At 45.0% G+C, this 26,445-nt stretch overlaps 1 protein-coding gene across 4 annotated transcripts in view; it reads right to left on the bottom strand.

The window, feature by feature from the left end:
* ACSF3 (acyl-CoA synthetase family member 3) overlaps positions 1-26,445 on the bottom strand; it is a 64,707-nt gene that overhangs the window by 28,652 nt on the left and 9,610 nt on the right. For all 4 annotated transcript variants that reach the window (XR_006100544.1, XM_042438049.1, XM_042438048.1 and 1 more), the window contains 4 exons: positions 21,569-21,723; positions 19,642-19,787; positions 14,916-15,028; positions 767-893 (listed from right to left, as the gene is read on the bottom strand). Coding sequence is in view for 3 of the 4 variants with exons in the window: in XM_042438049.1 (XP_042293983.1) it covers positions 767-893; positions 14,916-15,028; positions 19,642-19,787; positions 21,569-21,723 (541 nt within the window). In the remaining variant the exon portion in view is untranslated. The remainder of the gene's footprint in view (positions 1-766; positions 894-14,915; positions 15,029-19,641; positions 19,788-21,568; positions 21,724-26,445) is intronic.

The following is a 26,445-nucleotide window of genomic DNA, read 5'->3' on the forward strand; positions in this document are numbered from 1 at the left end:
TGAAGGCAAGCCTTCTCAAAGTAAATCTTAAGAGCCAGTGCGGTTTAGTGTTTCAAGTGCTGGACTAGGACTCTACCAGACCAGGGTTTGAATCCCCACTCAGCCATGGAAAGTCACTGGATGATCTTCGGCAAGCCACGCTCTCTCAGCCTAAGAGGAAGGAATTGGCAAACCTCCTATGAAAAACTGTGTCAAGTATACCCCATTATAGATTTGGTTTAGGGGAGGCCATGAGCCAGAAATGACTTGAACAGAAAAACAACAAATTTCCAACATTTCCTCCAAAGAGCTCAGGGCAGCAACAAATGGGGATCTTCCTGTCTCTGCACAACAATTCTGTCAGGTAGGTCAGGCCCTGTGAGAAAGAGGACCTGGATCTTCCCGCACTCTCACCACAACACCACACTGTCTCATTTTTAATCAAAGAAAAAAGCTTTTTAATTATTGCCATTTACACCCCCTTTTTATTTCTCCCTATGTCTCACACTGTTTTGCTTCACTGGATGACCCTGGGTCTGAATATTGTAAGATTATATTACGGGGAGTGAGCTCGGCTGGCGTACATACCAAATGCAGAAATCCTGTGGGCTGAACCACATCAGCGAACGCTGTGCCGCCATTTCACTGCTGTAAGCTCAAGAAGGGTCCCACTAGGACTTGAGTTCAAATCCCTGACTTGATCAGAACTGGGAAATTGAAGTGTATGTACAGAAAACAAACAGTTCCACCAACCCATTATGCCCCCCCCCAACCTGGAGCAGAGTACCTGTTTTGAACCAGCCGTCCAGAGTAAAAGCATCCCTGGTCTCCTTAGGTTTGTTCCAGTATTCCCGAAACACTGTGGGTCCTTTCACAAAGAGCTCCCCTTCTTTCTCATCCAAACCTGGGGTCACCTGGAGAAAAAAAAAGGGGATGCCATGTAATCCACAAGCAAAACAGTTGTTTGCATTCATTCCTCCATCATCCTAAATAGCTGCACTCTCACAACACACACAACAATATCCAGAATCTAAGCCAAGGTGTCGCAAGCTCAGCGCCCCATGAAAAAACCTTGGTTTTTGGAATATTTTGGTTTTTGGATTTCTGGATAAGGGAGATTCAACCTATATTATACACTACGGTTCAGGATGCCATTTTCATTGTTTTGTTGATTACCAACTACTTGTATGGTCCCAGATCAATACCCCAGAGCCTTCCGGAGCCTTCTCCGTGGCTGTGCTTGGGCTTTGGAACTTCCTCCTTGCTGGACTTTTGTCAGCAGGTGAAACCTTTTTTTATTTGGCAGGCTTTAGGAAACAGTTTTGCAAGAAAGTGCCATTTCTTCTTGTTATTCTGTGCCTTAAAGTTGTTTCTGACTTATAGCAACCCTAAGTTGACCTGATCGTAGGGTTTTCTTGGCAAAATTTGTTCAGAGGTGGTTTGCCATTGCCTTTCTCTGAGTCTGAGAGTATGTGACTCACCCAAGGTAACCCAGTGGGTTTTATGCCTGAGCTGCAAATTGAACCTTGGTCCCCAGAGTCGTAGTCCAACACTCAAAACACTATGTCACTGGCATTCTTTCTTTTGTGCTGTACAACTTTTGTACTTTTTGCAGGTGGTGGTGGTGGCACTTTTGTACTCCTTTCCCCCTTTATTTGTATTCATTGATTTTCTTTCTATCCCTGCATTGCAAGGAGCAGACTAATAAGAATATTGCTTAGAAGCAGTTCCTGCTTGAATGGTGCTGAAGGAAGTGTTAAGGTCTGAAAGAAAGGTCCTCCTTTGGAGGTTTTGCAGCAGAGGCTGGATTGCCATCTGTCCCATCTTCTTATATGGCAGAAATGGGTTGAACTGGATGGCCCTTGAGGTCTCTTCCAACTCTTATGATTCTGTGATTTCCTCTTATATAGCTAAGTAAATAAAATAATGCCAAAATATTGAATCCCTTGGGAAAAGAGTCGGGTAGTCTGCAGTGCAAATCCCCATCCAACATGGGTGAGAGTTCTCCACACACACACACACACACACACACACACACAGAGAGAGAGAGAGAGAGAGAGAGAGAGAGTTTGAGAGAGGGATGGAGAGCGGGAGGCCACCACTCCTGCTGGTGTGATCACAAACGGCTGTACGGGCTCCAAATTCCTCATCCCTTCGGCTCGGGAGTCTGGCAGAGGCACAACCTGCTGTCTTATCTAGAGCGTGGGCTCCTTGGCAGCAGGCGCCTCCCTGATGTGCCATTTTGCGACATCACTGCTGGCTTGCAAACAGTAAAAACAGAAAGCCCGTGACGTTATCTTAATAGGATTTTGCTTCCTGAACTCGCAGTGATGCTGGTTGTGTTCCCCAGTGCCCACGGAGCATGTGAACTAGTTTGGCATTATCAGCTGGTAGTGATTGAACAGTAGTGTGTGTGTATGTGAAAATGCATGGAAAGAAATGCTCCTGGGCTACACCTGCTCACCTCCTGCACTCCTCAAAAATGAGTTTAGATGTTAACAGGCCCTCACGCTCCCAAATTTAAACGCACTCCTCACTCTCAGTGGAGTTATTGCTCTGCAAGCAAGTAGCTACCTGTCCTTTCTTCTGCCAAATCTCCAAGGCCTTCCCTTTTGTTGATACACCGGATCTAACTTACAAGCAGCTGTTGAAAGCATCAGATGGCTAATTGCATAGATATCCTATTCTCCAAGTGCCATATTTTAATGCACGTTTCAGCTGCTTTAATGCGTTCAAGCAACTTTAACATGCAGACACGGTGTGCCCTGGAAGGCTGGCGTTTGATAGCTTTCCGCCGCAAAACGGATTCAGCAAGCTGAGCGAGGCCAGCCGGCGTGCCAGATAAGATTACATTTGCCACGCATGAAAATAAAAAGGTTGTAATAAACTCTCTGAAGGAATAAATCCAGGTGATTATAAAATGCATATTTTCAATGCTTCAATTTTACCTCTCTATTAGGCAAGGTGGGCTAATGGAGGGACAAGACGCTTTTCTCAGATACAATTCCTCTGCTCCCAGAGGAGTGGGGATCTATCACTTAGGGGATCATTTCTAGGATAACCTGGCCCTTAGGCTGACAAAGTACAGCAAGAACCTGTGATGGACATTCACTCTGCTGGATTAAATGACCTTCCAGTGGATCCCACAAAGCATCTGCCATGTTATTGACCTGGAAAGATTTTGCTTTGGAACCTCACGCTTCTGACACATTGGTGTGCTTCCACCTTCAAGTTGCTTCTTGACTTATGGTGACTGCATGCATTTTCTGAGGGTTTTATTAAGCAAGGAATACTCAGAGGTGGCTTTGCTAGTTCCTTCCTCTGAAAAATATAGAACCTGATCTTCTTTAGTGGTCCCCTGTGATGTCCAGCCAGGACTGTTTGACTCTCCCCCTACATTTCCTTTCATATTGGTTCAGGCCGTGGTATGTTTTAGTGTAGGAAATGTTCATTGTATTAGTTGTGGGAGGAGCTGTAGGATCCCCTGCATTTTTCCAGGTTTGGTTTGCGCCTTCCCAGCATGTTCTGTTGTAGCTAGAGGCTTTTAGTTTGAGGCAGTCTTTGCTGTGAGCTGGCAGAGAGCTGTCTTTTGGTGGCAAACAGGCCCAGACAGCTGGAAAGGGCATTTCTTACACGTTAGCCAGATCAGTTACCAGGAACTAGTTAGCCGATTTAGTTACCAGGAATAAGTTAGCCAAATTAGTTACCAACATCAAATAAGTCAAAGAATTCAGGAGCTGAAAGACCCTGCACCAGCTCCATTGAGAGAGGAGATCAAACCAAGATCAAATCCAGAGAGATGACACCCTGAAGCAGACTGTAAAGTATCTTTTATTTCAAGTTATCTAGAGCTGGGGAGGAGAAAACCCTTTACTTTTGTTCTTTAAATTAAACTTCCCCCTTTTTTGAACTTTACGTTCAGCATCAGAGCCTTTTTAGGTAAAAGAGTTTGATTTCACCAGGGTACCGGCGTTGCACACCCAAATCTGCCACCATCTTTAGCTGGGTGTATCTTCACATCCCCCATCCAAGTACCAACAACTCCCCCTGCTTAGCTTTGGTTACATTCAAGGTATTTAGGCCTTTGTTTACCTGAGAATGGGAAAGCAGGATACCTTTGAAAGGAAAGGTGGGGAACCTATTTCAGCCTGAAGGCTAAACACAATTTCACAGAAGTCTTCCAGGGCCACTTTCCAGCTATGGGCAGGACCAAAGGCAAAAGGGGTAGAGCCAAAAAATCCCATATGTTTGCTTAAAGTGTTCATCACAATTGACTAGGCCATAGAAATGGCATCAAAGACCTCATATAAAAGTTGGACTAATTACATGCCTACAGCAGAACCATCCACAACAGTCAGAACGATCCACGTCATAGTAGTTCCGATTCCTATGGCTGGTTGTGAAAGAAGATCAATGCCTTGAAAAGTGGTGCTGGAGGAGAGATCCACAGATCCACAGATAGCCAAAAAGACAAATAAATGAGACCGAGAGAGTTGCCATTTTGAGAGGGACTGTGATTGAGCTTGCTGGAGGAGGTGCAGCTTGCAGAGAGCTGGGGGGGGGGGATAGAATAGGTTTCTGTCCCCCCACAAGGTGACCAGATGCCGTAACCACAAAAGAGGACAAGAAAAGTGTAGGATATTATAAAATAAAAGCTATAAACACTTCTTAGTCATGCCCAAAATGGAAGACATTTTTGAAATTCCTCCTGGACAGAAGATTGATGTGTAGGACATGTCCTGGAAAAGGAGTCTGGTCACCCTGGTTTAAAATCTCAACATCTCTAAAAACCTGGCTATGTCTGGAAATGCTGCCACTTGCCACATGAAAGCACTGGGCTAATGTGGAAGGCCAGAATGAAAAAGGACCAACATCCTTTCAATGAAATTTATTTTGGAAAGAGAATGTAATACTCTTTTCTCCTTTGCAACCCACAAGGGTTGTTCACCATTGGAGCGGACATCTTTTGCTCCAAGAGAGTTCGTCCAGGAGATATCCCTTGATGGATCATGTCCTTGTTTTAGAGGGGAAAGTCAGACACAGGCATTGGTATGTAGGGAGCAGCATTCCCCCCAAGATGAAGGGAGAGGAGGAGGAACAAAAAAAGCACGCCTAAGCAGCAAAAAGTTTAAAAAATGCTAATCTTTCTAGTGGGACATGGTTGTAAACGCGCCAGCTGTGCTCTCCAAGATTACCAGAGGCAGCATACGGGGGGGGGGGGGGGGGGAAAAAAAAATTTAAATTTTAAAAACACATTTCCAGGATGGCACATTCCACCTTCCACCATCATCACCGCCCAGCACTGGTTAAAAATGCAAAAGGCTTGCCCTGCTGGTTTATAGATTTGCAATTAAATGATTACCTGAATCAAAGTACTTAAGGAATACTAGGGAAGTTTCTTCGTGGCAGGGGTGGCAGGGTTAAGGAGGAAGGAAGAAAATCATTTCTGCTCATGCTGTCTGCATAAATGAGTTATTTTATCAATCCATTTGCTTAACAAAAATCAGAAATCTGAATAAACCATTTTTAATCAGAGCGAAAAGAACAGCAGGAGGCTCTTAGCCAGTGCCCCCTCCTGGTTTTTAAACTGCCGCATGGTACTAGCCACACAGTATTTGCCACACTGCGGGACACACTCATACACAGGCAGCCATGCATGCAACATTACCCTCACACTAACAACGCTAAGGGCAGACAGCGGTGCTGGCTAGAGAAAAGAAATTAAATCCTTGCTCGCCAATGTTTCAGCCAGCTCTCCAGAAGCCCAGTTGGTTTAGGAATTAGGACTTTTCAGGAACCTTTGCTTTCCACTAAAGAGAAGAGGAGGAGATGCAATCAGCCTTGGGTTTTCAGAAACATAGTTGTTGTTGTTAAATGAGTCGAGTCAACCCAGACTCGTGGTGACCCTTGGGGATGAGACATCTCCAAGACCCCTTGTCCTCCACTGCTCTGCAAAAGTCCTCTAGACTCAAGCCCATGGCCTCCCTGATTGAGTATATCCATCAGGCCTAATATTTATTTCTCTCTGTCCCAGCATACAAGGTTATGGGGTGCTGTCTGGTACATTCACCCCTAACAGTGGCACTGCCACTTCCTTCTCTGCAGACAACAGGGTTACAACATTTGACCAGATTTCTCAATCCCCCTGCTTCTTTCTTTCCTGTGCCCCTTTGATTTTTATCCTGCTTGGCTGGATGATGAGTTCTGGAGAACTCAAAAGACCGCACATTCCCATAACATTTTACTCAGTTCTAATAAAGGTATTGGGTCCTAAAGCAAATCATGCCTGAACTCTCCCTGGAAAACAAAGATGACTAAAGTTTGAGGCTGTCATATTTCAGCCACATCACAAAAGAAGGCACTACTCATTAGAAAAGACAATGATGCTGGGGAAAGTAGAGGGCAATAGAAAGAGAGGAAGACTGCAAGGCAGATGGATAGATTCAATCAGGGAAACCATAGGCCTGAGAATGCAAGACTTGATCAGAGAGGTAGAAGAAGATAGGGGGGGCTTAGAGATGTCTCATTCACAGGGTTGCCAAGAGTTCAGGTCAACTCAAAGTCAGCTAACAACAACAACAACAACAACAAAGGTATTGCTTATCTGTGAATTTCGGCTTGCTTTTGTTCCCTTGGACCAAAATAGCTTCCTTTGTTTCTCCATCCAAGGAGTGCGCATGTTTAATTTATGAAATTCACTAGTCTGTGACAAGGTGGTGATGACCCTTAACTTTAGATGGTTTTACAGGGATATGAAGGAGGAATTAAGTTGACTATTAAGTGAAAATAAGTATGCAAAGGGATCTTGGAGCACCTTTGACATTAACTGAAAGAAAGGCACTGGTAGTCTGCTTCCTCAGGTTTGGACTCAAGCCTATGAAAGCTCATGCTACCAGCTTCTTTCAGAGGAAGAGAATGACCACAATATACTGTAAGTGGATAGACTAAACAAGAAAACCCTAGCTGCCCTGAGTTAGAATCATAGAATCATAGAGTTGGAAGAGACCCCAAGGACCATCCAGTCCAACCTCCTGCTGAGCAGGAAAGCACCACTGAAGCCCTCCCTGTGAAAGATGATCATCCAGCTTCTGTTTAAAAACCTCCAAAGAAGGAAACTCCACCGCTCTTTGAGGAAGCATATTGCATTGTTGAACAGCTCTTATCATCAGGATGCTTTTCCTAATGTTGAGGTGGAATCTTTTTCCCCGTAGTTTGAACCCACTGCTCCGCACCCCAGTCTCTGGAGCAGCAGAAAACAAGCTCGCTCCATCCTCAACATGACATCTTGTCAAGTCTGCAAGACCTTAACAGGGTTGCTGATAACAGGGTGCCTTTGAGGTCTCTCCTTCATGGGGTTGCCCTGAGTCAAAGCTGACTTGATGGCAATTAAGAAAGTGACAGCACAGCAACGCAAGGCCATATCTGTCTTGTACCCTTGTGTCGCACACTCTGCTCACCTGTGTCCAGGAGACACAAGCGCACCTTGACCAGTAGCATCCTGGCAGCTGCAGGGGTTTTATGAGGTGTGAACCAAGGAGCAAGGGGCTCATTTTGCAGGAAGCCCACCAATCTGGCATCAGGAGCAATAAACTTTTAATCGCTGCCTATTCTGGCAGATTTGCTAGTAGTAAAACGCTCAGCAGCACATTACCCATCTCCTTGGCAACCTGGTCCCACATACCCATTTGTAATTAAAAATTCTCCCATAAGCTCTCTTTCCACACAAGCGGCATTATCGCTGCTACGAGCCGCGTGTCCTGCAGCAGGCTACAGAAGGCAATTTCGGAGCTGTGCCATTTCCCTCCTGCTGGAGAAGAGGCAGATTTCGGCTCCTTGGGGAGACAACGCCGAGCAAAAAAACCTAAAAACTAAAAAACAGAGCGGGGGGAAAGTCACCCAGAGCCCAGACTGTAATCTGCAAAAGCCACATTTCGCATCTGGCTTTGCAACGGTAACTTTTCATAAAGGAGGTTGAGAATAATACGATCAATTTGCTTTTCATTTTGGCTAGGTTTCACACTTTTAAATGTAGGGGAAAGAGAAATGAGGGAGAGAAAGAATAAAAAGAGAGATTTTAAATGCCAGGACCACTCTGTAATATCATCAAAAAATAAAATTACTTATTTACACAGGTGAGATGTTTCTGATGCAATAGGCAAATGATTTACTGAAAATAAACATATTTTACAAAGTGATGAGTCCAGACGCTAGATATCTAGCTCGACATAGACAGATACAGATGGACAGGTAGGTAGGCAGACACAGATATATACAATTATATGCTTACGGAGCCGGGGGGAAACTGCATCTCACCAAACACTCAACATGCTGCACAAGCAGGGTGCTAGGGATAGATGAAATGACCCAGAAATTCCTGAGCATAATTTAAATCATTGTCTATTCTCTTTTAAAGAGGTGATTAATTTTAATTCACAAGCATGCCTTGGAGACAGAGGGATCAGAAGAGGAGTCTTCATGTTGGGAATTCAAAACCTGCAGATTCCTACACCACCCCCTTTATGTTATTTTATTTTATTTACTATTGATGTGGTTTTGTGTTGTTGTTCTTCTTAAAAAAAAACACCACCAAACAGCTTACAACAGTTAAAAACAGGCAATAAAATAAAAGAGACGTAAACATCCCTGGGAAGTCACTGAAGGACAGAGTATGGAAATAAATGAACAAAAGGAATATAGGTCTCTTCCAACATCCAACACCCCCAGTAAAGAAAAACAGTAAAAGCAGCCAATTTAAAACAGCAGAGCAGCTCAGAAAAATAAATTCATCATTTAAAAAGCAGGAGGAAATAAGTGACTGACCAGTGTCAGGGCATAATATCTTTCCAAGCTGAAGTGAGCAATGGTGGCCCTCCACATGTTTTGGGACTGCACCTTCCATCATTCCTCACCTATCATTACCTAGACTAACTAGGGGCAGGTCAACGCTGGCCAGAATACTATGGGCTGCTCCTGGAATATTCTGGCCCCAGTGCTGCCCTGAATTCCTCCGGTTATCTCCACGCTTCAGAGCAACACTGGGCAGCTGGCTACACCCGCATCACACTGTGCTGTCTGCTTCCAGCACTAACACAAATCCCTCCTTCTGAGGTCAAAAATAAGGTGTCCAGCATCAATCCCATGGCTGGGCACTTTGTTGTGATCTCAGAGGGAGCAACTCATGCTAGTAACATCGATGCCAGGTGGCACAGCGGGACAATTAGCATTACTCTGGCTTTTCCTGAAAACAAAATTTAAGTCTTTTTAACCTGGTTTAATGGAGGGATGGCCTAGATTTGGTGCAGAACTGGCTTCACACTCGAACTGGGGCTTTGGCCTGTGCAGATATGTCCTAGGACTGCTTTTAGGCTGAGAGACCCAAGAGCTATTGAGGGGAGGTGCAAAAGGAGAGCACTGCCCCGCTAATAAGAAGTATGCCCTCCTAAGGAAGTGTTCCTTCAGTCCCCAAATTTCTAGCATTCCAGTAACTTCAAACTTCAGCTGAGCTTCCAGAAACAGAGAGCCTGAACAGACAGGCCAAAATAAAGCTGCTTCGGGTCACTTTGGAGGTATGCTGTTTAAATGACACATGCATCTGAAGTGGCCAGAAGCTATGCCAAAGCTGCACTCCAGTCCTTAGGATTGGAGCCTGGCTTTGGTGCAGTTTCCAGACTCTTACAGTGCATGCATCATTTCAACAGTATGCCTCAAAGTGATCCAAAGCAGCTTTATTTTGGCCTGTCTGTTTGGCCCAGAGTTTCTAAAGAAATAAGAAGTGGCAAGGAAGGATAGCAAGGGAAGGTGGACACACTATATCTTAGAATTCTAGGTGTGAACCATTTTCAAGGTCTCACCCGCTGCAATGCTAGAAATTTCATTTTGGGGACCAGAATTTTTACTTGTGGGGAGCAATGCCCTCATTCCCTCCCACCGCATAGCTATACACCCTGCAGCCAAAGGATGTGTCTGCCTTTCCCTGCATGCATTTGCAAACCCATTGGCTTCATAGAAATTGGTGAGTCACAGGGGCATTCGGCCAGCCAGCTTGGTGCCACTTTCATCTCCATCCTTCTGGGGGAATGGTGTCTTCTGTATAATGTAAAGAACAGAGGTGTTTCATTGGGGAAAGTCCAGCTGGCTATTTTATTACCAGCTCCCCACAGGAAGGAGAAACGTCACTCAAGCTCCCTGGTTTGTTAAATATTTAATGTGCCTCCAGGAGGGTTCTTGGAGATGCCGCTCAGTGTATTTCAGCGTCAGGCTGGCCTCCAGCTGAGACTGATAGAGGTGTGGACATCACATGTCTCTTGGCAAGAGAAAGCCACCAAGAGGGATAGTCCCTGGAGCACCTCCAGATCCCAAGTTTACACTACGGTATCTTAACAGTAAGGTCTGAGGTCTTTCTGCTTGCAAAGGAGGGCTGGGAAGGTGATGGCAAAAACTTCTCTTTCTTGCCCTATCTAAGATGGTGGAGGGTCTCTGCCAATCATAATAAAACTGTGCAGGCAAAATGGTGGCTTGTAGATGTCTGGGATCAGAACTCACATCAGTCCTGGCCAGGGTAACCAATGGTAATGGATTTGGGGCGCAGCAGTCTCAAACTAGTATGTTTGGTCAGTTAGCATGCAAGCAGATGTCAATGGAGGGGGTCTCTCCAAATGACTCTGGAAATTTGCTTGGGAATGCTGAATTTTCACTGACCTGCTTTGTTTGCCGCGATGCATATTTCTGCAGGAGCTGCCCAGGGTGCTGAAGATATTTGACAGCTAGTGTTCGTGCTAGATAGTGCTAAAAAAACTAGAATAAAGCACAGAGTAGATTTACCACTCCTCTGACATAAAAGCCACTGACTCAATAAGACTGAACCCATTGACAGAGTGTGCTCTACAACTTGGCTAGTTTCACACTGCTCTCTTCTTTTTGAAACATCCCCACAGCCACCAAAAACTGCTCACTCTCAAAAAAAAATATATCTCCCAAATTAAGAAATGTGGTGTTATTTTACAGCTGCAAAACCGTTTTATCTCCTGACAGCGCCCCATTGTTCCAACTCTCAGAGTCTGGTTCTGCTATCTAGGCAAGTGTCTCTTTTCTTCCCTTTTCGAGGAAGGAGGGGAGAAAGGGGGAAATGGTGATGGTGGAGGCTTCAAAAACAAACAAACAAACAAGACAGACAGACAATACCCGCTATGCTCCAAGAGTTTGCAGGCTCCTGCCAGCTGGGAAGCTACAGCCTATGAAATATGCATCACAGTGAACAAAGCAAGAGGAAATATCCAGTGCTGGGGAACCAAAAAGAGGAGGAGGAGGCAAAAGAAGAGAGTAACCCTTTCTTGCATGTAATGCTGTGATGGTGAAGGTGCGTGCATGTGTGTGTATGTGTGTATATGTCAGAGAAAGAGGGTAGAAGTAGCAGAAACTACAGAAGTAGTTTCCACCAGCAGCAAGGCAAAGAAAGGCTGGAGGAGCTGAGGAAGACTGGGAGTATACTTATCAAATTTGCAGAAGACACCACATTAGGAGGAGTAGCTAATACCCCTGAGGACAGGATCAAACTTCAGGATGACCTTAATAGATTAGAAAGCTGGGCCAAAGCTAACAAATAAATTTCAGCACAGAGAAATGCAAGGTACTGCACTTAGGGTGGAAAAATGAAATGAACAGATTTAGGATGGGTGATACCTGGCTCAATGAAACTACACGTGAAAGGGATCTAGGAGTCCAAGTAGACCATAAGTTGAACATGAGTCAACAATGTGATGTGGCAGCTAAAAAGGCCAATGCAATTTTAGGCTGCATCAATAAAAGTATAGTCTCTAGATCAAGGGAAGTAATAGTCCCATTTTATTCTGCTTTGGTCAGACCTCACCTGGAATATTGTGTCCAGTTCTGGGCGCCACAATTTAAAAAGGATGTGGAGAAACTGGAGCCATGTGTCCAGAGGAGGGCGACCAAAATGGTGAAGGATCTGGAAACCATGAATCCCTATGAGGAACGCCTGAGGGAACTGCTGGTTATGTTTAGCCCCAAGAAGAGAAGGTTAAGAGGTGATATGATAGCCCTGTTTAAGTATTTGAAGGGATGTCATGTTGAGGAGGGAGCAAGCTTGTTTTCTGCTGCTCCAGAGACTAGGACCCGGAGCAATGGATGCAAGCTCCAGGAAAAGAGATTCCACTTCAACATTAGGAAGAACTTCCTGACAGTAAGGGCTGTTCGGCAGTGGAACAAATTCCCTCAGGGTGTAGTGGAGTCTCCTTCTTTAGAGGTCTTCAAACAGAGGCTGGATGGCCATCTGTCAGAGATGCTTTGACTGAGAGTTCCTGCATGGCAGAATGGGGTTGGACTGGATGCCCTTTGCGGTCTCTTCCAACTCTATGATCCTATGATTCCTGTGCAAACAGGAAAACGAAAATGACAGGGATGGAGGCAACAAGAGATTCATTCTTTCCCTAAAAAAATGAGAAGGAGGACACATTTGTTATTGTAGAGCCTGGGAAACCAGAATTCTTCAAACGCCTCTTGCACCATCCAGCATGGCCAGTGCCCAAGCTGGGCAGAAGGACAACAGTAATGCAAGGCATGTAAAACAGTTCACATCTGCTGTGTAGTTCTCCATTAGAAGACGGAGAACACTTTGTGAGGCCTGGCTTCGGAGGGGGTCTGAAGAAGTCCAAGCGTGGAGGAGGATTTGTATATGCGATCACAGACACTTGGGAGTTAGTCGTTGGAATCCAAAGGGTCAGTTACCTAGTCAGACAGATCATTGAGGCCCATGCATTGCCATCTCTAGTTGAGCAAAGGGAAAGCTTGAGAGACTATATGAAATACTGCAAGAGGCATGAAGGAAGTCCTATCCCATCTAACCAACCTCATGGCTTTAACCACAATGAGGAGAGGGGCAAAGAGAGAATCTTTGATAGGAGAAGGGTTTCCAACATCTTGTGCTAACAGTGTCACCTGAAGTTGAAGGAACACTGCAATTTCTTCTCAGCACATGCCATGGCCTGTTGAACTGTGGTAGAGCCCCCACACTGGGTTTTATGGTAACTATCCTTGTATCTTAGGGATAGGGCTTAGCATCTTAGGCCGGCCTCATAAAAATGCACCCACAAAACCCAATGCAAATGAGGCAATGGCTGTGTCTCAATACAAGTCAGAATACAATATTATGCAGGCTCAGTCTCCCTTATAGGGAATTTCAAAATCCAAAATACTCCAAAAACCAAAACGTCTTTCATGGGTGGTTGAGATCATAACACTTTTGCTTTCTGATAGTTCAGTGTGCACAAACTTTGTTTCATGCACAAAATCATTAAAAATATTGCATAAATTACCTTCAGGCTGTGTGCATAAAGGATATACGACACACAAATGAATTTCATTTATACCTGTTGTAATCCGCTTTGATTCCTTTATGGAAAAGCGGAATATAAATAAATGAATCATAGTATTATTATTATTATTATTATTATTATTATTATTATTATTCATGTTTAGAACTGGGTTTAGTCGTTATACATATGCAAATATTCCAAAATCCAAAAAAATGCAAAATCCAAAATACTTCTGGTCCCAAACATTTCAGATAAGGGAGACTCAACTTGTGTGTGTGTGTGTGTGTGTGTGTGTGTGTGTGTGTATATTAAAAAAATAATAACAATGAGTAAAAACAGAGATAGGAATACTACTCTCATGCCCCCCCCCCAATTCTTGTCTACTGAGGGGAAAAGTATGGGATGAGGTTAATAACCACTGAAGCCAAAGAACCGCGGAATCCAAATCGGAAGCCGAGGATGGTGCCAAGGTTCATGGAAAGGTTTCTGTAGGCTCGCTAATGAAGCAAAGTGGGAGAAAGAAGGCTGAGAGAGCCAGCAAACTTCCCGCTAAGTAGATTATTGATCTCAGGGTTGTGCCAGAAACTAGTCTGCAAATTACATCAGCTCTCTTTCGGCACACAGCATCGCGGGGCTCTTGAGCGGCCGAGCATAGCTTCCTAGCTTAAGTGTGTGAGAGAATTCTCTTTGCAGAATTTCATCTCCTGGCCTTTTCTTCTGAGGCGCAGATTGGATTATGGACGTGAGAAACTTCAGAAGAGAAATTTCAGAAACAACACCCAAATAAGTTTGGATGCATCTCATGGTTCAGACTTTAAAAAAACAAAACATGAGGTTGTTGGTGGTTAACAAACGTTATAAATACACAAGAGTGGTTAACATATTACAGATTTTGAGATTCCTGCACTGCCGTAGGAACTTAATTCTTCCAAAAAAGAGGGGGGCAATTCCCTTCCATGGGCCCCATATGACCCTCACAATCTATCATCATCATCATCATCTGTATTTATACCCCGGGTCCAGAGCCTCCTACTCCCCTTCCAGGTTATCTGAAGTAATGTATCTCCCTATATGAGCCTGTCCATGCCTTGAGATTTTCTGTAGGCCTTTCCCCTCACCCAACTCCCTGATTTCATTTCTTCTGCTTCTTCTTAAGGGTTATGCTTGTAATTGCTTTTAATTTCATTAGTAGTTTGATTATACAGTATTTTAAAACTATTCTATGATGTAGATTTTTTTCACTTTAACCTTTTGTAATCTGCCTGGAGTCCCAGACTAGGAAAAGTCTGGATACAAATATAATAGGAATAATGATAATGTAGAAAGCCAGCTTGGTGTAGTGGTTTGGGTGTTCGACTAGAACTCTGTCATAGAAACCCACTGGTGACCTTGTTCAAGTCACACACTCTCAGCCTCAGTGAAAGGCAAAGGCACAGCCGCTCTGAAGAAACTTTGCTAAGAAAAAAACCATGATAGGTTTACATTAGAGTCACTGTGAGTCAGAAACGAATGACAACAATAATAAATTGTCATCCCAATGATTTTTCCCAACTGTCCCGCACATCTCTGAGGCGCAACATGAAGCAAGCTGTCCTTCCATCTTACCTTTGTGCCATTCTCGTCCCCTTCAGCATGGACGGTGTAAGCTGGACCATCCCTTTGCAAACTTTCTGTGGCAATGCGGACTTTTACTCCAGGCAGTGGCATCCCCACAGAACCTAAAATAAAGAAAGGATAGGAAAGTAGAAGCTGGTGGCATGAGTAGGAGGACAGAGGCCAAGCTCCATGAATGTCACAAAAAATAATGGGTCAGTACAAGATCAAGAGAGCCAGCACAGTGTAGCAGTTTGGTGTTAGATTCTCACTTCCTGGGATAGTAGTAGCCAAAGGCCCAGGGTGTATTATACCAGTTGAGAGCCAGCAGGAATTGAGCTTCCACATTCATCCTGGGTGTCACCTGTTGCATCCAGAAGACTGGGATGAAGATAAAACTTGGCCAAGACCAAAATGGCCCAAATCAGCAACATCCTTTGGATCATTGTGGTACTGCCCCAGGAATGAAGGATTGCTGCTACTAATGCCTGGGATCTGAAGGGACTGAGGTGTTGGACATAGATCCTTCTGATGGCATTTTTAAAAAGAAGAAGAGTTAAACATCAGACTGACTTATTTTCTGAGTGGGCTGCACATGTGTACCTGATTCCCAGCCCCTGCATGTACTCTGAAGACATAGAGGTAATTTAACTACTGCAAAGAGAGGGAGGTTTATGCTGTTGGGGCAATGCAACACTTTCCTTCTCCCCAGCATGCCCTTCAGCCAAGAAAGAGTCTCCAACAACTCACATCCTGCATTGCCAAAATAAACCCAGCATGTAAAAGAATTGAGAATTGATTTATCAGCAGCCCTTCCCACTGAGAAGTGGCTTATCCAGAAACGGTCCCATTTGGGCTTCCCCACTCTTGTCATGGCTACAAATGACAAACCTTTGGAAAGGGAGGGTTATGAAAAGGTGGGAAATGCTGACAGTGTTAATGACGGTGACACCAGGACAACTGTGCAATTGATGCCTTTGAGGAAAGACAATGGCTTGGACTGCTGAGGGCTCCACCACCATGTTTTTTGTTTTTTAAATTAACTCTGCATGGATAACAGGGGGACTGATTTGGCTCCATGGTGGTGCAAATAAGGATGGGGTGGAAAGGGAGCAGGCACACCAAGAGTGTTTTAATAAGCAACTAGCTTTGCTTCTTATTCCTGCCACATAAGTAGGGAGATATCCCAGGCTTTTTGTCCCCTTTCCCTTCCCTCTCCACCCCACTCCAGGAGCATTTACAAGCTCCTGGCCATTTGGCAAGTTGCCTCTTGAGCTGCCAACCACCCAAGACAGGCAGCCCTCGGAGAAGGGAGCAACCCTATTAGTCCTCCCCTGGCCTCCCCCCCCCCGACTCCCGCCAGCCCTTCTCTGTTTAAGTTAGTTGTCAGTTCTTCCCTGATAAATTTAATTGGCCCTGCGGTCTGTGTCCTTTGGTATCAGGGGACCTGGATGCTGTCATGCGTGGGGGTGTCCTGGGAGAATTGAAACAGGCCAACGATAAGGCTCTCAGCACTCTCCCTGTCAACAATCTATGGAGTCCCCGCTGTAGGAGCTATTAGCCGCCTCTGATCTAAACCTCCAATTAAAGTGGTGATTAGGCCCAGTGAGGCATTCGCTGGCCATGAATTATTCATCTCCCTTCACAGTAACAACACCAGGGGGATTCAGAGGAGAGAAAGAGAGAGAGAGAGAGCACTGCAGAAAACAGACGCATTTTAAGCAGGGATTTTAACCATCTACAAGCAAAACACTTGGCTCCGAATCTTTCATCTCCATTCTGTCCAACTCTCCACCTTCAGATCTCAGCACCCTGGGAGCAGACGTGTCAGGGACCTCGCAGGTGGCGGGAGGCAGGGGCTGGAGATTCTGGCAGTGAGGAGGCAAGGGGCACGAGGCAGAGGATGCGGAAGCCTCTGCAAGGGACAAAGATGGCAGAAGAATACCTTCACACATAAACACATATATAGTCCATGCTATAAGAACAGATCTATTTTGTCTGTTTGTTTGTTTGTTTGTTTGTATCCTGCTCTTTTCCCACGACTGGGACTCAGAGCAGCTTCACAGTATTTTTTTTTAAATAGTACAATAAAATAAAAAGTACATTGAAAAGAATTTTTAAACTGGTCCAACATCGAACATCCCAGCCTGTCCTTATAGTAATTCCCTAAATGCCTGTGTGAGCAGGTAGGTCTTCACCTGCCATCAGAAGGCCATCAAGGAGGGAGCCGTTCTGATCCATTCCCTGGGAGATCAGGGAGTTCCAGAGTCTAGGGGCAGCCACTGAGAAGGCCCTCTCTCGTGTCCCCACCAACCGTGTTTGTGATGGTGTTGGAACGGAGAAAGCCTTCCCCAGAGGATCTCAGAGTCCGGGCCGGTTCATACCAGGAGAAACAGTTTGCCAAATAGTGCCTGGAAACAAACTGGCAGCCAATGAAGCTGTTTCAACAGGGGAGTTGTATGGTTTCTGTAATCTGCCCTTGTTAATAGCCTGGCAGCAGCTCTTTGAACCAGCTGAATTTTCCGAATTCTTTTCAAAGGCAGCCCCATGTAGAGCCCATTACAGTAGTCCAAACAGGATGTAACCAAGGCATGTACTACCGTGGCCAAATCTGGCGTCTCAAAGAATGGGCACAGCTGGCGTACAAGTTTTAAATGTGCAAAAACACTCCTGGTCACAGCAGAGACCTGGGCCTCCAAGTTCAAAGCTGAGTCCAAGAGTACCCCCAGACTGCGAACCTGTGCCTTCAGGGGGAGTGTGACCCCATCTAACACAGGCTGGATCCCAATTCCCCGATCTGCCTTCCAACTGATCAGGAGCATCTCTGTCCTGTCTGGATTAAGTTTCAACTTGTTTGCTCTCATCCAGTCCATTACTGAAGACAGGCACTGGTTTACAACCAGGACAGCCTCCTTGGATTGAGGTGGGAAGGAGTAGTAGAGATCTAGGGAGAAGAAGTGTTATTCTGATAGAAGAAGTGTATCAGGGCAAAGAGGAGCCGCATTCCTTTGCTTGGGGAGACCTGATCCTAAGCCACTCTATACAGAGGTGTGTTATCTCAGATGCTTGCTGGCCAAGTCCCCAACAGAGGTCAATGGAGGGAAGGAACTGAGGATCTCCTCTCTCTGCCTCTTCATCTGCCTTCCAAGAGGCAGATGAGGTCCAGGCTTAAGAGCCTGTGTCACAGAAAAACAGTCATATGACAGCATCATGAAGAAAGCAGTAGCTTTCATGGATTACCATTACTGGTGGCTTCCAAGTCAATAGGGCAGTAAGTCCATTCCAGGTCTTGAGCTAAACTTTAAAGGAATTATCCAAGGCACAGAAGCTTACTGCCCCATATAAAACCACTCATTTAAAGCTATTCAAAACCAAAAGTGAATTAACCATCCCAGTGACATGGGAGTCACCATCTGCCATCCACTTCCACAGAGGAAAGGAAGAGAATTTTGGAGGTTTAGGTCTATGGACACACAATACGTAATGGGATTGGAATAAAACTGGATTCAGAATATATTGACAGTGACAAGTGCATTATTAACAAAGAGACTGGTAATAACATGAACATACACACAGAGAGAAAGGGGGTGTGGAATGGAAAGAAGCAGGAGACTTTGCTGATTCTGTATCCATCATAAAACTCTCCAGGAAAAACTCTCTTGGCATTGGGTTTCTTATTCTGCCTGCTGACTCCATACCCCGCAGTGCCAGCTGCCCAGTCCTGAAGCTTTCAGTTGTTCTAATTATTCTCTTTTGTCTGTGTTGTGTCAACCTCAGCATCTAGCTTCTTTTTCATCTTTTCCATCCCCTAGGGAGACTTTTGGCATACATCCTGCTGCTGAACATGAGAGCAACGGAAAGAGAGCTGAGGCTTCAGAGCACTTTGATGGCACTACTGTTGCTGTTACACTGGAGAACATCGAAGCTCAGAGGGTGAAATCGTAAGTCCTGGGATGTTGCCTCTCAGCCTCTCCTCTGGCTAGAAAACTTTGCTGCAGTTGACTTTTTCTTGTGCCATTTCTTGTGCCATTTTGTCCATACTATTTCAACATGGTGTAGTGGTTTGAACGTTGGACGAAGGCTCTAGGAGACCAGGGTTTGAATCCCTGCTCAGCCATAGAAACCCACTGGTGACCTTTGCAAGTCACAGTCTTTCGGAGTGTACAGATATGGTACATATCCAAGAAAACTCTAGGATATGTACCATAGTTTAACACAGTGGGGGAGGAGTGGGGGGAGATAGAAAGATGGGAAGGGAATATGTATCTGTAATCTGTAATCCAGTTTCCAAACCCCATCCTCAAGAGAGACAGCTGTTGAGAATGGGAAGTGTTCTCCTGAACTGATGCAATGAATTGAAATATCTGAAGTGTGGATTAGTGGTTTGAGAGTGAAACTAAAACTCTGGGAGATCAGGGTTCAGATTCTAGTTCAACTATGGAAATCCAAGTTGCATTCTCTCTCCTTCAGAGGAAGGCAAAGGTGGCAAACACTCCTGAAGAAATCTTCTCAAGAACTCTGACAGAGGTGGCATAAACCGGAGTCAACGTGGAAGCACATGACAACAACCTCCTCTGCTTTTACTTAGGGAGGAGATTTCGCCAAAGACACACACCATCTTTGTTTGTGCCTAGTTATAATGTGGTGGGTGAAGAAACCATTTTGTTTTAACAGGCAGCATTCAAAGCATTTCAACATCTAGCTTGTGAGAGCTTGCAAACTCTCTCCAGACTCTCACCTGGGACCCGAGGGCCATGCAATGGGTTGGAAAGGGCCATGCCGATCTCTGTCATGCCATATCTCTCCAGCAGTGTGTGCCCAGTAATACTCCTCCACCTCTCAAGGACAGGCACAGGGAGGGCTGCAGACCCTGACACCATCACCCTGTAAGCAGCAAAAGAAGCCAAATGACAGTTGGAATAGAAAAGTCTTTACTTGTCTGCGAAAAGAAATTAGGAAGGGTGCCAGTCTAGTCTCTCTGGAAAGGGAGTTCCAGAGTCTGGGAACAGCCTCTGAGAAGACCCTGCCTCCCATGTTCCCACCAGATGTAGGAGTGAGCGACATGGGACAGAGAGAAGGGCCTTCCTAATAGTACTATCTTATTGGTAGGACAGAGCCTTGGGAGCAGCATTCCGACCTTTTGAAATGAGACAAAAATGTACAAAAAGCTGGGAAACCACCAAACAGTAATGACTTGCGGAAGGGGGCATGGTCACCTGGGAAAGCCCAGAGGGTCAGATTCAGTCCCTAGGAAATCCTGAGGTTCCCCACTCCTGTTCTGGGCAATATGTAGCAGAAAAAGCAACTGAGTATTGGACAGCAGCCAGGAAAGCAACAAACACTGGTCATGCCATGCTCCAGGGAAGCCTTCTTCAAGCTGTGATGTGCTATCACAACCCCACAGTACAGGTGCCCTAGGGCTCTGAAGCCAGATGCCCCCTGGCACTCACCGTACACCCGGAAGGGAAAAAAACAAGGCAGCTTTTGCTTTTCCAAAGTGGCGACAGCAGGATAAAGCTTGGACTCTAAACAACAACAAAAAATAGAGATTTGCATTGATACCTTGGAAACCAGCCTGGGAGCAGAGACCTTCCCGATGGTTTTTAATGAAACAGGAAGAGGTTAGCCTGGAGAATAAGCTGGAGTCTTGGCTTTCTTCCCTTGGAAGAGGAAATGCTGTACAAAATTGAAGAGGCAGCGCCACTCAGCTCTGGAAGAAGACCATGCTGTCCCAAACTCTGCTCCACATTACCTAAAACAGGTAGGCCCCGGTATTTAGGTCTTTAAAAGGCCATCTTTTTCCATCAGGAAGTGGCCCTAAACTGATAAGGACCTGCCCAAAGAATTCTTCATCTTCAGCAAGTGTCCTACCTAGTGCCCTGAAAACATCAGAGGAAGAGAACACCATCTAAGTTCATGCAGAAACTATAAGTTTCCTTGGGGTGCTTCACAGAGATGCAGAGAACAAGAGAACATTCCCCACATACCTAATATTTTCTGCATTTTGAAGGTAAGCAGTTAAGCCTAAGTGGTGCTCAAATGGGAGATCTCCAGGCTTGTAGGGCAAGGAAAGAATTCAGTCTCAAACCTTCAGAGATTTTCTGGTGCCAGTCACAATCTGACAACACTGGGCTAGATGGGTCTGGTACAGTGTAAGTGTGTGTGTGTGTGTGTGTGTGTGTGTGTGCGCGCGCCTTCAAACTGCTTGTTGACTTATGGCGACCCTATAGATTTCATAGGATTTTCTTAGACAAGGATTCCTCAGAGATGCTTTTGCCAGTTTCTTTCTCTGAAATATAGACAAGGACAGCTGGCATTGGTTGGTGATCTCTCATCTAAATAATATCCAGGACTGTCCCTGCTTAGCTTTCAAGATCAGATAGGTTCTGTGCTACCTTGGAGGCATTAAGGCATCTTCCTAAATGCTTGTGATCAATAGAAATCTAGAAAATGCAGGACTGCTTTGGAGTCAGTAGATCAACAATGTTCCATATATAGTTTGGGGTCTCCCAAGTTTTCAACATAGCTATTAAAGGTGTATGGCAGGAAAACAGAATACAGAAGCATAAAACTTCCAGTTATATAATTAAATATAGTCCAATGGAGAGGAGACTGGGAATCACAGCTCCAACCCTGCCTTGAAAATGAAGCCAGGGTCCACCTACCGGATGTTATTCTGACATACAGCATGGATGAAATCCTGGACATGAGGCTGCGAGTAGTGCTGGTTGTAATACTCGGCCAGTTTGGCATAGATGGTAGGCACTGCCATGAAGACATTGACCCGGTGTGTCTGGGGGTTCAGGAATGTCTCCCAAACCTGGAAAGCAGAAAAAAATAAGTCACTGAAGAGTTATCCCACCAAAGCTGACCAATGTTGTCTGCAGATCTCCTGGAACTGTTGGGACCATGCCTGGCTAAAGGGACTTTCGGCTGGAGGGAAGCAGCCGGCTTCTTCCATCATCCCACAGATAACAAGAATGCAGGGATCCCCTTGCCTTGGGTCCTTCTGCACATTTGTGCACATTGACATGATGTAATTTAAAGCAGTTCTTTTAGCTCCTCTCCAACTAGGAGGAAGAGGAGGAGGAGATTCAAATGGGGAAAATCTGCTCATCTACTGAGTAAAAGCAGAGCTGGGGTGCACCAAGAAGGAAGTCTGACTGGATCATAATGCCCACACTTACTTGGGATCTGAACCATGGCAAATAGCCACTTTACAGACAAAATGAGGAGGGGGGAAATACGAAGCCCTTGTTTGTGTAAGGCCCCATGATGGACGCAAAGTGGGTCAAACTCCCACTTCTGGCAAGTTGCCTCCAAGGTCTCTGAGCCTTGTTGAGCATTCTGCCCCAGGAGCGTTTAGGGGGCCAGGTAGCATGATGAATAATTAACCTCTGCTAATTTGCCCCCAACGCTGGCACTCTTCTATGCCACCCCCCAAGAGCGTTCCTCTGCCAAAGCCAGAGGGAGAAACCCCATCAATAAATTAAAGCCTCTTCCTATGGCAACCCTCCCTGCATCCTCCTCTTCTTCCTGGCTCCTACTATCTACCCTGTTGCTGACAAATGTATTCCCTGACAGTTCGTGACACTGTGGTGCCTCCATACACACACTCCTGTCCCCAGCTCAGCATGCTGCTTAGGTGCACAGAGGCGCATGCAACAGGGAACAAAGGCATGAAACAACTTGAAACTCAACAAGCTGCTCTCCTCCATGCAGTTGCTGCTGTTTTTCCCCCTTATCCCTCTGCTGCTATTCCAGGGCTACCCCCTTAACTCAAAACCCACTTTGTTTCTTCTATTGCTGTCTCCATCCACTGGAAGGCTTATGATGCAGAATCAGTCAGTTCTGTTTCTGTTACAGAAGGATGCATCCAGGAAAGCTATGTTGTCTGAAGTTAGGGAGAGATACAGCCCTATGCCACAGGCTTGTCTAATTTCCATTTCCATTTCCAAGAGCCCACAGCTGATGTATATGGACAAAGGGTTAAATGACCAGCCTCATGGACCCATATCACTTCCAGCTTTTCAGATACTTGCCATGTGCCAACAAGAATACTGTCCCTCTCGGTCTCTCTGCCCCTTCCTCTTTTTCTGCAGTGGCATCTCCTCTCTTATAGCATTTGCTTTAGACCACAAATGGGCAAAATGTGGCCCATAGCCCACATCCCGTCCCCGGCCCAATTCTGGCAGTCTCTAAATTGGTGAGAATTGGGGGTGTTTTCCATCTGAAAACTGCAGTGAGAGCTTCAAACTGGTGCAAAAACCTCTCTCAGCTCCACCCCAGAGCCCTTCAGTACACCCAAACAACTCTCCTTTTATCAGAGTCCTTCTCAAAATGGTGGTGGCATTTTCAGTCACAATTTTGAGAAGGGCTTGGATGAAGGGAGAGGTATTTGCAAATATGGCTGTGGGTGTGTGGGCTGCAGGGTGGTCAGGAGGGGGAAAGAATTGCCCCCGGCCTCTTTGCAGTTTCTCAATCCTGTTTCAGAGAAATGGACACTGAAAAGCCATACAAATGTTTCCTTCAATGTCTGAGGACTGCAAAACACAAGCACCAAGGAAGCGTCTCCTTCTGCATTGGGGCTTTTGGCGCTATGGACATAAGATGAATTGGAGTATGAATTCATCACAGCTTTTTTCTAACTGTTGCCTTCTAGAAGCAGAACCAGAGAATCCTAGAGTTGGAAGAGACCCCTAAGGGCCTTCTAGTGCAACCCTCTTCTGCCATGCAGGAATACACAGTCAAAGCACTCTCAACAGATTCAGCATCTCTTAAGGCCAGATTAATGGAAAAGAAGTTTCCCGCTGCCCTCCTCTGAGGTTGTGAAAGCATGGCTAGAAAGATTCGTACCATGGGATATGTACCATGGTCTCCCAGAATTCTAGCCGAACACTCAAACCATTACACCACTCCGGTTCTCACATGCATACACACATACAAACCCAATTCTAAATTTTGGAGCAGCTTCTGAGAACTCACAAGACAGCACAACACTTGGCAAAGCATCCACTTAATCAATACATTTCTTTTGTCATCATCTCCATTCAGTCTTTCCCTCCACGCTCCCTCTTCTAATTCTTGCAGTCTTGTCTCCAAGAGCGTTTGTAAATCTCAGTCAAATTTCCAATTAAAAACAATTAGAAACCAAAAATATATAACTACTGTTTTCCCCACCAATTCTGCATAGATAACCACATCTCTGCATAATCCACAAGGGCCTCTTTGGTAAACCAGATGCAAATTGGTGTATCAATTCAAGTTGTTACCGAGAAAGGGAAAAGGGTCCATTCCCAGGCAACAATCTTTCTAATGCATGTTAAATCATCCCTTTACTTCTCTCTTTTTGATCTCCAAGGCAGCTTTGTGTTCTCTTCGTTCCCTGGCAAAGAAAGAGTGCTGCTATGCTTGAGCTTCGCTAAAAGCTTTCCCCGTTAACCCAGCTATAGAGTTGCCAGAAGTCCCATATTATAAGGAATGTCAACTATTTAAGGTTTGTGAGTCTCCCTTATCCAAAATGCTTAGGACAAGAAGTATTTTGGATTTTGGGATACAGTGGGACCTTATAATCCGCTGGGGTTTGGTTCCAGGACCCCCCGTGGATAACAAAATCCGTGGATGCTCAAATCCTATTAAATATAAAATGGTGTCGCTTATATTAAATGGAAAATCAAGGTATGCTATTTGGAATTTACTTTTTTTTTAGTATTTTCAAGCCATGGATGCTTGAATCTGTGGATAAAAAAATCCATAGGTAAGGAGGGCTGACTGTATTTGTATTTGCATATATGTAGATAATGAGATATCTTGGAGATGGGACCCAAATCTAAACACAACTTTCATTTAAGTTTCATATACATCTTATTCACGTAGCCTGACGGAAATTTTATACAATATTTTAAAAATAATTTTGTGCATGAAACAAAGGCCTGATACAGACAGGCCAAAATAAAGCTGCTTCGAGTCACTTTGCTAGTGTGCTGTTTAAATGATACATGAGTCCTAAGAGTCCAGAAGCCGCACCAAAGCCACACTCCAATCCTAAGGACTGGAGTGCAGCTTCCAGACTCTTAAGACCCATGCATCATTGAAACACCATACCTCCAAAGTGACCTGAAGCAGCTTTATTTTGGCCTGTCTGTATAGGGCAAAAGTTTGTGTGCCCTGAGCCATCAGAAAGCACTGTCTCAGCCACCTGTGAGGAAAAGGTTTGGGGGTTTGGAATATTTCCGCTTTCAGAACTCCAGACAAGGGAGAGTCAACCTGTACAGACTGAACAGGATGCCAAGAAATGCCGTATTTTGGGGTGAGAGTCCTTCATAATGACATAATCTATGGACAATATGTTGATTTTGAGCTATGCTAATTGAGACCGAAACTTTCATTTGGTATTTAAATAGAATCACAGAACAATACAATCAAAGAAAGTTAAAGAGTTGGAAGGGACCCTAAGGGCCATCCAGTAGAATATACAACTAAAGCAATCCTGAAGGATGCCCACTTAGTTTCTGTTTAAAGACCTCCAAACATGGAGAGTCCACCAACCTCAAAGGCAGTCTATACCACTGTATAGTATCCCTATAGTCTATATTCTGGAGGTTTATCCAGATGATTTTTAAATTGTGAATTTAGATGCTGAATTTTAAATGTGGACTGTTCTAAAATGTGTATGTCTTATTTCTCCTTTTAAACTGTTGCATGTTTTAACTAATGTGTTTTAGTTGATGGTTGTTTGGTTTGTTGTTGCTCCCAACCTCAATCCATTAGGAGAGGCGGGTAAGAAATATATTGTTATTCACGTACCACAGAAAAAACCCTTTCACGTGCAACAGGCTCTTATATTTCAGACAGATTCATATGGGAAGAGGTAGTCTTTCATACATTCTGGCTCCAAGCTGTTTTATTTGTTGGTGGTCTCTCAGCCAAATGCTAACTAGGTCCATCCCTGCTTAACTTCCAAACCAGGTGAGATCAGGTGTGCCCAGAGTAGGAGGGTGATGTCTGTCTTGTGTCTGCAAACTTGCTGAAGGATACTGCCCAGCCACTCTTGGGAAGAGAAACTGTTGAATGAGAGGGAACGAGGACCTAAAACAATGCAGAAAGTCCAAAGCCGCCATTGACGTGGATGAACCAGGCCGTTTCCATCAAGGTGAGGGGAAAGCAGGGCTCCTTCCTCCATAGGCTCCCAAGGTGCTTGCTGTGTGCGATGCCCTCCAACTACTCCTACGCTCCGCAGGGCTCTGTTTTAATCACTTATTCATCATGAGCCTCTGCATCCTAGGGTACTGCTTTTAAACCTTCACAATGCTGCAGGCATGCTGAAAGGAGCAAACACTTTCCCCAGGACCTGGGAATCTAACAAAATATGACAGGCCCTGGTTTCCTTGTATTTCTCTCTCCCACCCTTCCCCTTCTCTCCTTTACACATCAAAAGGCATTACTCTGCAACAGATGCTGAGGACAAATGGCAGATCTGGCAAGAAGGAAGAGAGCACGGGAGAACCTTAGTAACTTTTTCTAAGCCCAGCTTTGTGAGAAA

The sequence above is a fragment of the Sceloporus undulatus genome, chromosome 8 (genome assembly GCF_019175285.1).
Source record: "Sceloporus undulatus isolate JIND9_A2432 ecotype Alabama chromosome 8, SceUnd_v1.1, whole genome shotgun sequence".
NCBI lineage: Eukaryota > Metazoa > Chordata > Lepidosauria > Squamata > Phrynosomatidae > Sceloporus > Sceloporus undulatus.